The sequence below is a fragment of the Protopterus annectens genome, chromosome 1.part2, assembly GCF_019279795.1.
Source record: "Protopterus annectens isolate FY-2018-M chromosome 1.part2, PAN1.0, whole genome shotgun sequence".
Taxonomy (NCBI): domain Eukaryota; kingdom Metazoa; phylum Chordata; order Ceratodontiformes; family Protopteridae; genus Protopterus; species Protopterus annectens.
In genome coordinates, this window is record NC_056727.1 from 599,224,879 (window position 1) to 599,237,880 (window position 13,002).

General features: G+C 41.5%; 1 protein-coding gene across 1 annotated transcript in view; it reads left to right on the forward strand.

The window, feature by feature from the left end:
• The window catches only part of DISP1 (dispatched RND transporter family member 1), a 449,492-nt gene that overhangs the window by 53,465 nt on the left and 383,025 nt on the right, over positions 1-13,002 (forward strand). The window contains exon 2 of the mRNA XM_044057950.1: positions 10,747-10,870. Within this exon, the coding sequence (XP_043913885.1) occupies positions 10,747-10,870 (124 nt within the window). The remainder of the gene's footprint in view (positions 1-10,746; positions 10,871-13,002) is intronic.

A 13,002-nucleotide genomic window follows, 5' to 3' on the forward strand; every position in this document is an offset into this window, starting at 1 on the left:
CTGATTAATTTCTGGTGTACTCGTCTGAAATCTGACATGCATGCACTACAAGTTGTTAGTGCTTTTTAGTTGGTCTGCCTATATGGGATTTTTTTTCTGCATCAATCTCTTCCTCCCCATCACCACTCTCAGCAGGCCAGAAGAAGTAAGACGATAATGTCGATAGTGAAAACAACCAAAATAAACAATTGAAAAACAGCAAACTTGTACATAGAAACCAAATATAAATGTGAAGTTGTGAATATGATTTAATTACTTTTATATAAATGTAAGTTTGCCTACGTCACAAGTGATAACTCCGTAAAGGTGTTTAAAAAAAAAGTCAGTTTTATTAAAACTCTCTTGCACCTCAGCAAGGCCTTAAGAGGAGTTCCATAAAAACTGTTGCTTCAAAAACTGAGACAATAAACATCAGTCAGAGATACTAAATACAGCCAATCAAATTCATCAATCATGTATGCAGTTAACACAACATATACCTCTGTTTACAGTCTATGTTCAAAGCTCAGTCTAAATGCTTGATACTTTAGAAAATATAGACCGATTCCTTGTATAAAATAAACTCTTCAAGACCCCACCCCCTTGACAGTTAAGTGTAAAACTCTGACAACCTATGTTCAGTGAATGGTACTGATGCCAGAGGGTTGGGTTGAAGAGGAGGATAACCAATTGGTTGATATTGGCTCATGCAGCCTGGTGAGCTCCACACTATAGTCGGTGTGTCACCTGGTCAGGTGATTGTGCATGCATTGAAGTGCTCATGCAGCTCCTTAAGGTAGCCATGGGTTAGAGCGTGTTCCCCGACAGTAGTATGATGCTGCGCCAGCTTCCTTAATCTCCTCACTGCCCTAGACATGGGTTGGGTAAAATCTGGGTGATACTTGGACAGGTGTAATTCTTCCTGTGAATGAGGAGGGAAGTTATTGTCAGCTGTGGGAAGCTTAAATTCCTTCAGTTTTTTTGCCATCATTCCCATCGAGTTTAATTTGTGCTAACACTGTAACTTTTAAATTATTACACTCTCTTGAAGCCAAAAGCATGTATGTTAAGAGGTGTCTGACTTCTGCCCATAGGCATATAAGCACTGTGGATTTACCACTGCTTCTGGTAATGTAATAAAACTATTGTGTTACCACCTTCTGGTCTTTTCTACCTTTCGGTGTCTACCTTTGCAGTGTTCAAGACTGCTGTTATGCAATATTGGTAGGGGGATAAGTAGTCCTGGTATAGTGTTTTGTTTTGACTTTGTGATGTAGACTTCGAGGATTAGCTGAGTACATGTTGTGTTAGTTTATATATTTCACTAAGAATAGTACCCTAGATGCTTGCTGTAAGTAGCCAGGGTAATCAACACCTGCTGTAAAGTTGTGGAAAATACAACATGTGCAGGTTAGGCATGATGTGATCATACACATCTTCATCAGATTGGTGTGGCAGTACCAGTGTTGCACAGTATGTTGCTATTTGCTGATATAAGTACCAAACTAGTATTGCTATGGCTTGTGCTTCTGTGTGTGTGTGTGTGTGTGTGTGTGTGTGTGTAAAAACTATCACGGATATTTATCTGTGTACACACCCAGTAATGCTGGGAGACACACATTATTCTTCTGGTTGTCAGGAAAAAAATGCAGCTAACAAGTATGTATGTCATAAGTAAAGCATAAAATATATTGCAGAACATTCAGGCACTTAGATCTTCTAGGAGTCTGGTGCCCCCCCCCCCCCCACACTCCCCAGACTGTATGAATGGATACAGTGGCCCACTTAATCATCCTTAACTGTGTAGGCACCCCACAAAAGCTGTTAATGGTTGGAGAAAATGAGGAGGAAAAATGTATTTGTTTTCATATTACGCTCTTTAACCTTAACAGGTCTGTGATATGACCCTGTTAGGATAAAGCTGATAAATGGATCTGCTCTCAACCACACCCATTCTAAACCCAGCCCTGGTCAGATGTGTATGTACAGAAAGTTGCTGTATGTTATGGGGAGAGAACTGTGGTTATTACTTTCATTTTCATCACAGTCAAAACTTAGAGGTGTGCCGAGGAGGTCAGTATAGCTTGTGTTTGAGTTAGTGACAGTGTGGTCATTGTTTCTTTTATAGGTTCATAAGTGTATACTATGCCAACAACTACTAGAGCCCTTATAAGCCTAGCTGTGCAAACAAAATGTGACCCACAAATTTGATTTATATAGGGGTTGATTTACTGACTGCTTCTGTCCATCAGAGACATAGGCGCCAGAACTGGGGAGTACTCACCTGTTGGGCCAACATAGTGTGGTATATGCCTGTTGTAAGAGCATTGTAGCTACAAGTCAGTCTGTGCAAACTACTCCTAAAAGTTTGCAGCATGAACTAAAAGGCTCCTTAAGAGGGGTGACAGTGACAGGGTGATACTTGCACTGGAATTGCCTAGGTGGCCTCCAGCTTGACATTTGCTAGGGGCCCCAAAAATGCTAACACTGACTCTGATTCAGAAAATACTAAAGCAGTGTTCTTTCAGACTGGCTAGAAACAGTTCTTTTCCACTGACATTTGCTAACCCACCCCGCCCCCTGGAAACATGATCACCTTAGTCTCTAATTTCAAATACCTTGCCATTTGGCTAGATCATACTCAGTTTTGCAGTGGTTCTTGAAACACAGTGTGGCTTCACTATTGAATCCCACTTATTACTTGCCAGAAATGTGTACAGAACCAAGCTAGGATATGCCTTTCCATCAGTGTTAGGTTTCTCAGAACACAGTGCTGAGAGTCTTTCAAACAAGACACAAAAATCTGCAAGTCCATCACACTGGCAAAGTCAAGTATTGCATTACAGTATGAAAAGTGTGCTGGTTGTATAGAACTGAGAGAGCTACAGTAAACCTAGAAACTTTTACTTGTACTTTACTTCATAATAACTAGTGTTTCCCTCTTTCCTTTTTGCAGAGAGAAAAAAAATAATTTCCCCCAAACTCACAAAATGTAGGCTCTGTCTACAGTCCAGACCCCATCTTACTTTTACCAGTATTAAACAGGCGTTTTCCAGAGTAGCTCCAGCTGCCTGGAACAGCTTTAAATAGAAGTCTAAAACATCTTCTACCTGTTTACATCCATTTCTTAAGTAACTGACTTACCAGCTGTTTTACCAGTAGCTGAATCCTGCTCACAACAACTGTTACCTATACAAACCTCTTTATTGCGTAATGTTGACTTTTTACTTTAGATCGAAAAAATACTACTAGCAAGTTGTTAATTACTCATGGTATGTAGACTGATGTAATTATTCATAGTATTTAGACTAATGTAATATGTAAATTTGTACCTCAAAGCATCTCTACCCCCTGGCATTTATTTAAATGGTCAACGTATCCACATGCTGCTGTACTGCTAATGGGGCTCTTGGTGAAAACTTGCTCTGTGTTAACATACATTGCTTGTTGGAATTGTTTGTCCCACCATGATATTAAATATATATATATATATATATATATATATATATATATATATATATATATATATATATATATATGTATGTATATATTATAATATATTTTGAATTAATTCCTTCCTAATTGCGTTTTGTAATTTTTTTTAGGTTATAACATTCCTTAAAAGAGTAGTTGGGAACAAAAGGAAAGTAGAACTATAAGCAGAAAAATTACATTTGAGAGGAGTGACTAAAGATGAAGTGATTTACTTCTGTTATACATGTGTTCGTGTATTAATACTTTCTGGATCGGACTTGTAACTGACTGGAAGCTTGTGGTAAATGTATAGTACTTCATAAATGGGATATGTTATCTGGTGTGTAAAAGAGCATGAGGAGAGAATGAGCTTAATTATGAAACGTCTCTTTTGGAATTGTAGATGTCTGCAAGTGTTAAAATGCACCACTAGGAAATGCATTTAGGAAAATCAGAGCCATGGTTCAAAGACAGAGATTGGCAAAAACTACAGTAAACTCTCAGTTAAACGGCAGCCATGGGGGTTGGTAGATGCCGGATAGCTGTAGTTTCTGGTTGCTTGAGAGTAAAAATGGGCCTGACTAATACTGTACCCTATATCATTTGTTTGCTTTGACTTGTACTCGGGTTAGGGACAGAGGGAATTTATTCCTATCTTCCTTTTTAAAACTATAAAGCTCTAAAAACATAAGGTATGTTTCTGCAGGGGGAAAACAGTGCAACACATGAAAATTGTACTGTATTTCTTCAATATTTTTTGGTTAGTTGCTTTCAGAGTGCTGGTTGCTTAAGTTCCTGTTAACTGAGAGTTTACTGTATACGGAATTGTAGAAAATACCCCTGCATGGTTAGAAATAGAAAAATCTTGAAGTTTTTCCACTAAAAACGTTGTGCGTTTTCTGTTTTCAATTATATGCTTATTCTAGTTTTTAGATGTGTGTATATTTTCCTAATTTATTTTAATAAAAAACTCTATACTGTTTTATAGAAGTGGCATTTGATCTTTAATATTACTTGAATTAGCACTGACTCGGGCAGATTCAGTTCAGTGTCTTTTTCAAAGATGGAACCTAAGAAGGGCAGCATGCTGCTGTTTGTATTGAAACATGAACACATATGTGACCAGCATGGAAGTAGATACCATAGCTTTAAGAGCTGCAACACTAGAGTCGAGGGATGCAGCCTTCTCAGACAAGTGCATTGCTCCTTTAGAACTTTTGTTAAACAGTTTGTAAAGCTTTTTTTCCTTTTTCACTAGTTCTTTACAAATGTAGCATTAATTTTATTCCAAAAACTGTTTTCATAACCGATTAAATTAATCTCACCTTATGTATGTATTTGAGAGGAATGTGTGTGAGTGACGTACTTACTGATGCATAGTTTGTAAGTGTTGAAGTAAAAGCAGCAAAGTGGAAAATATGGTGGGCAATATAAAACTAGAGGTCTGTTATTTGTACTACTACTGTGTCCTATTATGGATAAGATGGAAGTAAAATGATTATACCAGATCATTTTATTTAGCTTTGTTGTCATATTGTACCATGACATTTTCCTTTTTTTCCTCTATGATGTGCTGGAATGGAGGAAGTGCTGGAATGTTTAAAAATGTAGATGTTCTTCGTGTTTCACTGTTGCAGTCATCACTTTTGGGATATCACTTTTGGGGTATCTGCTTGCAGTAGCCCTCAGTCGGCCTGATTAACAAAGTCTTGGGTCCTGCGTCGGTTGTTGTTCCTTCTTCCATGATGTCAGGTCATCAGGGGTATAAAACATGCAGCCGACACCATTACATCAGTCTTTCTTGCCATGCGGTGCCCGAAGCAGAGCGCAAGTGCCGGTCGGCCGACTCATGAAATTTTCATTTTCGAGTTTCAGAACTGAAATCTTCAACTAAAGCTAAGTACCCCGTTGGGGAAACTTTTTCTTGCTCCTTACCGATGTCAGTAAAAGTTAATAATTGCATTACTTGTGGAAAGCAAATAACTCCTAAAGATTTTCATTTGTACTGTATTCCTTGCCTAGGCTTTGACCACAACGTACCGTGCTGTCGGTTTTGTGCTTTATTTAATCAGAGTACTTTCTGTTGTCTGTATATTTTTGCCTCAAAATATTTCGGTTCTCGGTTTAATTATCCAGAAATGTCGTCTGTTAGCCATCTGACTACCGGGATTCCAAAAAAGAGCAAGGATAAAGACAGAGACAGGCTGCCGAGGTCCAAAACTGCCGACGACACTTCTAAGCCAGTCGCCAGTTTGCCAGTGCTCAGTGATGCACTTTTGCAGCCCCTGATACCCGCTGCTACTTATTCGCAGGCCTCTACTGAGACCCATTCAGAGTCCGGTATGCCTCGAGATGCTTCAACTATGGAACCTGTGGATGTCTCTACCTTGGATGGGTCCAGAGCCGCTGTACAGGCACCAGCTTCTGAGGCTGTATTCAGGCCTATGGACTTGCATATTAAACCGACGCCTCCTTCTTCTTTTAGGTCTAAATCTCGAACCATGCCTAAAAAACCGACGCCCAGGCCACATGCTCAGGTCTCTATGCCTAAAAAACAAATGATAAGAATAGCTGAAGATCTTTTAACTCTAATCAAGGGAAGCCAGCCTCCCCTTCTAAGAGACCTAGGACTGAAGTTGTTTATGAATCTTCTGACCAGGATTCTTATTTTTCTGATTCTTCTGATAATCTGGATTTGTCCTTATCTACTTATGAGGATTCTGTTGCAGAGGACTGTATCCCCTCTGCTTCCCCTTAGGAGGATTTTTCTTTTGGTGAAACCTTACATACTCTAAGGGAGCATTTCCACTGGGAAAGCCAGGGTTTTTCTGATTTCAAAAAAGAGGCTTAGGGATTTCTTACTCCTGCCTCAGCATAGGCCTTTAGCTATTCCTCCAGTACTAGACATTGTTGATGATGCTTTTTCGGAATCTAGTATGGCCCCTGATTCCTTGCCCCATTCTCCCAGAAAACCTGACCAATATTACAGGGTTCCTGATTCACACAAGTTCCTTTTTAAAAATCCTGTTGTGAATCCAGAGACTATTTCACAGGGACCCAAGGGCATTAAGGCTTCTACTGCTAAAAATCCTACCCCTTCTGATAGAGACTCCAGGGCGCTGGATAGATGGGGTAAGAAGGTTTACACTTCTACAACCTTTGCCATTAGGGCTTTAAACTGCCAGTTTCATATGTTAAAGTATCAACATGTTATTGGAATGCTTAAACAGAAAATGATGTTGATTCCTGACTGTGCGGAAAATAAAGAATTACAGGATTTAATACATTCTGCTGAGCAGGTTGGAAAACATACTTTGCAATGTGGATTTGATTCTTTAGAGGCCTCTTGCAGGGCTGCTGTTACTGGTTCTGTGCTCAGAAGGCATGCTTGGCTTAAGGAGCAATCTTTACCTGATCATGTTAAAGCTAAATTGTTGGATGCTCCCTTAAATCATGACCGCCTGTTTGGCAACAAGGCTGAGGAAATTTTGAAAAAGATGCAAGATAAAGCTAAATCTATGCAGACTGTTAAAGATTTCTTAAAAGTTCAACCTCCTATATTTAGTAGGCACTGGCCCTCTAAGAATTGGTCCTTTCCAGCCTCTTCAAGGTCTTCTCATGCCAAACCCAGACATAGCAGAAACCCCAGGTTTCAGTCCCAGGGGTCACACAAGACTAAGCAGTGGGGGGTTTCCGCACCCAAATCAGGGAGTAGTAAGACCCCCCCTATGGAAAACAGTTTCAATGACTTGCTTCTAAAACTTTCAAGCATTTCCTAACTAAATGCTCCTTTAGGTGGAAAGATTGGTCTGCAGGCCAAGAACTGGGAACTTGTTACCCAGGACAAATGGGTTTTAAATAGTGTCCCAAGGATACAGATTTCACTTCCACTCCTTACCAACACCAAGCATGTGGTCAGATCTACCCCCAAATCAGTGAGCAGAGGCCCAAAATCATGTACTCTCTCTCAAGCATGGGGGCTATTCAGTTGGTACCAGAAGAGGAAAAGGATCGAGTTCTATTCAAGACTTTTCCTGGTACCCAGAAAAGGCAATATATGGTTTCCAATCCTGGACCTTTCTACTCTAAATACCTTTCTGGTGAATTCAAAATTCAAGATGCTGACTCTTCACCAGCTGCTTCTTTTGCCTGGCAAAGGTGCATGGTTGGCAACACTAGACTTAAAAGAAGCATAGCCGCACATCCCTATCAGGGAGTCTTGCAGAAAATACCTACGCTTCGAAGCAGGCTACATGTACTATCAGTTCTCTGCACTGCCTTTTGGCTTATCTACTGTGCCCAGGGTATTTACAAAGTGCCTAGCTCTAGTCATTGCATTCTGCAGGCAAAGAAATATTCAAATATACCCATATCTGGACGTTTGTCTAATTCAGGCAGAAAGCCAGGACATACTTTTGAATCACCTGGCCTTTGTTCAAAGGGTACTGACTTGTCTGGGGTACACCATAAATGAATAGAAATCACAACTGGTACCCTGTCAACAAATTATATTCCTGGGAGCAAGCTTGAATACAACTTCCCAGATGGCTTTCCTCACGCCAGAGAAACGGATTCGTTTGACAACCTACTTCAAACAAGTGGCCACAAAAACGAAGTTGCCTACAAGGCAAATACTGCAAGCCTTGGGGTTCATGGCCTCCTGCATTCTTCTGATTCCATATGCAAGGCTGCATGTGAAGAAACTGCAATGGTATCTCAAAAGCCTATGGTGTCAACATTTACAGGATCTAGAGGCAATGATTACTATCATACCTTGCCTATGCCTAGAGTTCCTTTGATGGGCGGAGGCCTGCCACCAAAACAGGGGACTACCATTCACACTACCCCCTGCCACCCAAACATTAATAACAGAAGCATTAGACTATGCATGAGGGGCCCACCTGGCAGGGAAGTGCAGTCACGGCAAATAGAACCCAAGTCAAATGCACCTGCCTATCAATCAAAAAGAAATGTTAGCTGTACAGAATGTTCTGACAGCCTTCAAGGACCACATTCTTCCAGGACAATTAATGATAAAGACGGACAACACCACTATTATGTGGTACATAAACAAGCAGGGGGGGTACACATTCTTACCCCCTCTGCAGACTAGCCATGGCATTTTGGAACACAGTCCTGAGTTATCAGGCACATTTACAAGCTCAATTCCTGCCAGGAAAACTAAATACACTGGCAGACGAACTAAGCAGAAACCTCATAGACCCACACGAGTGGAAACTGGAACCAAGGATTTTCAATATGTTGACAAGCAAATGGGGAAGCCCAGATATAGACCTGTTTGCCTCCCCCGAAAACTATCAGTTGGACAAATTCTGTACAGGGACTCCTCACAAACGAGCTTGGAAAGTGGATGCTCTGTCCTTCAGTTGGAAAACCCCATCAGTTTATGCCTTTCCTCCTCTGCCTCTGCTCTCCAAATTACTACTAAAGATCAAACAAGACAAACCAAGGACAATTTGATTGCACCAGACTGGCCACGTCAACACTAGTACCCCCTCTTGCGCAGTGCGTCACTGTGGGCCCCATGGCACCTGCCTCAGACTACTAATCTATTGTCTCAGCAGAACCAAATTCTGCATCCTCAACTTCAAACACTGAATCTAGCAGCGTGGCTAATTACATAATTTCTCCTTTACCATCCCTCAGTAAACCAGTGATGGATATCATTTTAGAGGCAAGGAGGCCTAGTACCAGAAAGTTTTACGCTGAAAAATGGAAACAATTCTGTGCCTGGAACTCAAGGGATGAGCACAACCGTGCCCAATTTACCTCAGATCTTGCAATACTTAACTGAGATGCTTCATAAGGGCCTGTTTTTCTCCTCCATCAAAATTCACGGCTCAGCCATCTCAGCTCATTATAACACAGAACCACCTTCTCTCATCCACTACTTAAGCAGTTCCTCAGAGGGGCCAAAAATCTACGACCACCCAGGAGAGCTCCAACTCCAGCCTGGGACCTCAGCTTTGTATTGGAAAAGCTCACCCTTCCTCCTTTTGAGCTAGCTGCCACTGCAGACTTAAAATTAGTTTCTTGGAAAACAGCTTTCCTTTTAGCACTCACTTCATCAAGAAGGGTATCTGAATTACAGGCCCTCATGGCAGTGGAGCCTTTCATCTTTCATGCAGACGGGGTGTCCCTCAGGACCAATCCCTCCTTCATGCCCAAGGTGGTATCCAGTGTGACCCTTAATCAGTCCATAAATTTGCCAACCTTCTTTACTAATCCACAGAACAAAGGGGAATGGATCCTTTCTCCTTAGATGTGCACAGACAACTTAGATTCTACTTGGACAGAACTAAACCTCAAAGGAAATCTGATCAACTGCTGATGGCATTTGCTGCAGGGGCAGAGGGGAAGGTTATTTAAAAGCAAACCATTTCCAAATGGGTAGGCCATTGCATTCTTTTTTGCTACAAACACCATGAAAAACCTATCCCACAGGGGATCAGACCCCACTCTACCAGGGCTGCATCTACCTCTGCAGCCTTTCTCAGAGGCGTCCCTACCAGGGCCATCCTAGAAGCTGCTACTTGGAGTTCTGTACATACTTTCATCAAGCATTACCATCTGCCAGTTTTCTCTAAATCCAGAGCTGGTTTTGCCACTGCAGTCTTGCAGGGCCTTTTTGCTGGTCCTAATTTTATTTAAATTCCTCCTCCCATCCTTAGCTTTGGGAATCTACCCAAAAGTGATGACTGCAACAGTGAAACATGAAGAACATAATGTTAGAGTGTACTCACTGTTGCAGTCCTGGTTACCCTCCCTCCAGCCCCCTTCTTTTTCCTTTTTTGGATATACTTGTACTTTCGTTTGCTATCTTCAAAACCTTTTTGGTGTATTTGCTTTTTTGTTGGAGGTATAACCTTGTATATTTATAGATTTAATTGCTTCCCATTAAGTGGGCACCTGACATCTGGGGCAAGAAAAACTGATGTAATGGCGTGGGCTGCATGTTTTATACCCCTGACGACCTGATGTCATGGAAGAAGGGACAGCAACCGACGCAGGACCCAAGACTTTGTTAATCAGGCCAACTGAGGGCTACTGCAAGCAGATAACCCAAAAGTGATGACTGCAACAGTGAATATACTCAAACATCTACATTTATGGTAAGTGTACACAGCTGTACTTTTGCTATCTGATGCATAGCAGTTTTACTTAGAGATTTTCCATGAGTTCATAAAGTGCTGAACTTTTCTTGTACCCTCTTTTTATGTTGGGTTGCTGTTTTGTGCGTTGACTTAACATTATTTTACTTATTTTTAACAGCTATGCAGCTCTAATTGCTGACTGGCCTATTGTGGTTTTAGGAGTATGCACTGTACTAATAGTGGTATGTGCACTAGTCGGAATTTTAGTACCAGAGCTTCCAGACTTCTCTGATCCCTTGTTGGTAAGTAAACTTGTAAAATTATTATGTGTGGAGCATATTCATGGAAATGTAAGTTTAAATTTCATTCTCTGCAAACCTGTTTTAAGTTATAAAGCTCTGCTGAGGTAAAATGTTAACTAGAGTAGATTTGTTGACATTATTTTAAATGTACACATTTTTAAAGAGACACTGAAGGTACAGCGTGAAAAAAAGGCATTTTTAATGTACTAGAATGCATGTCTTGTAGTCTGAAAAAAATAACATTGCAAGAGCTGAGCACATTTCAATTATGAAGCAGTAAATACAGAGGTACATTGCATGCTTAATAAAATGCAGTTACTGTGATTTTAAAATTAAAGGTAACCTCATTTTAATTTACTGTATTAAAAAAATGTATGCAGAATGATAAATTTCTTTGAAAAAGTAGTGACTCATGATAGTTGTATCTTGTATCCTTTAGAGTATTTGTGTGGCTTGTCTTAAACTGTTTTTGTTAGTGTATTAGTTGTCTATACTCCACCAGTCCTGTTGATTGCAGGCTTCAGTTTTAGGGTGCATATAAATATTTTGTGTGTCACATTGTTGAATACTTGTCTGACTTGTGGGTGTCCATTGTATTGAAGTTGTTTGTTGAAATCTGAAACAAGACTTCCATGTCAGAATAAACTATGCTGTTTGTGGAGTTGCACACTTCCCCATGGTTGTGCAGTTGTGTTGTTCATATATATATATATATATATATATATATATAAGTAAGGGGTGTAGTGATTAGGGCTCGCAGGGGATAAAATGCTTTGCTGTTTTTTCTGTTTGATGCTTTGCTGTCATTCTAATTTGGTTGATGTCCTTCATGGATGCATCTGCAGTCATAACAAGTGGGTTGTCCTGTCGTCAGGCAGCCCTGCAGTCGGCCGGATTCCAAAGTCCGGGTCCGGCTTCGGCTGATGTCGCACTCCACCCGACGTCATCTCTGGGTCTTCGGGTATAAAAGCATCAGCCGACGCCATTTTCCCCAGTCTTTCTTGCCGCGTGGCGCCCGAAGCAGAAGCTGTTCGCAAGTGCCGGTCGGTCGGATCCAGAGATTACTTCTACCGAATACTACTTCGAAGACTTCTAAAGCTAAGTACCCCGTTGGGGACTCTTTCTTGCCTCAGCCGATGTCAGAAAAAGTTAACAATTGTTTAACCTGTGGGAAACAAATACCTCATAAAGATTTCCACTCTTACTGTCTGCCTTGTTTAGGCCTAGCCCACGACGTAGCAGCCTGTTCGGCCTGTGCCTCTTTCAACCGACGAACGCTTAGGCATCGGTCGGAGTTTGCAGAACAGTTTTTCGGTTCTGATTTTGCGTACATTATGCCGCCGGATCCTCCGACTACCCAATCTACCAAAAACGCAAAGATAAAGACCGACACTCGCGGTCCGCGGTTTCGGCCGAAACCACGGTAAAGCAAACCATGAGTGTCTCGGTTTCGGCGAAACCGAGAAAACTGATCAAAGTACAGCTGAACCTATTCTTACAACTGAGGCCCCTGCTACAACTCTTGAATCGACCTCAGAAATTTTACCCACTACGGTGGTTGACTTATCAGACACCATCCCCTTGGATGTCTCTACCCCAGCACGTGGTGCTGCTAGGCCTCCAGCAGCCATGTCCATTAAGGCCTTCGCCAGGGCTAAAGCAGCCAAGACTACTAAAACAGTGCCTGTTAAACCCCCACATCCAGGCCCTCTTCTAGTTCTCAAATGCTTTCTTTGGCAGAAGATTTAATTTCTTTAATTAGAGGATCTCAATCTCACCCGGACAGGGCCTCTCAGCCCCCAGAGAAGAGACCTAGGGCAGAGCCCCCTGAGCCAGTGTCTTCTGATGATTCTGCTGATGAATCAGACATAACTGACCAGCCAGAGGCTCCCTTCTCCAATTTTGAAGATTCTGATGCTGAAGAATCCATTCCAGCTGCTTCCCCACCAGAAGAATTCTCCTTTGGGGAAACCTTGCATGCCATGCGAGAACAGTTCCAATGGCAGCAACAGGATTTTTCAGACTCCAGAAAAAGACTTAGGACCTTTCTGCACCTCCCACAGCACAGGCCCTTAGCTATACCTCCTGTTCTCTTTGTGGTGGCTGATGCTTTCAATGATGTTTGCTCCGCT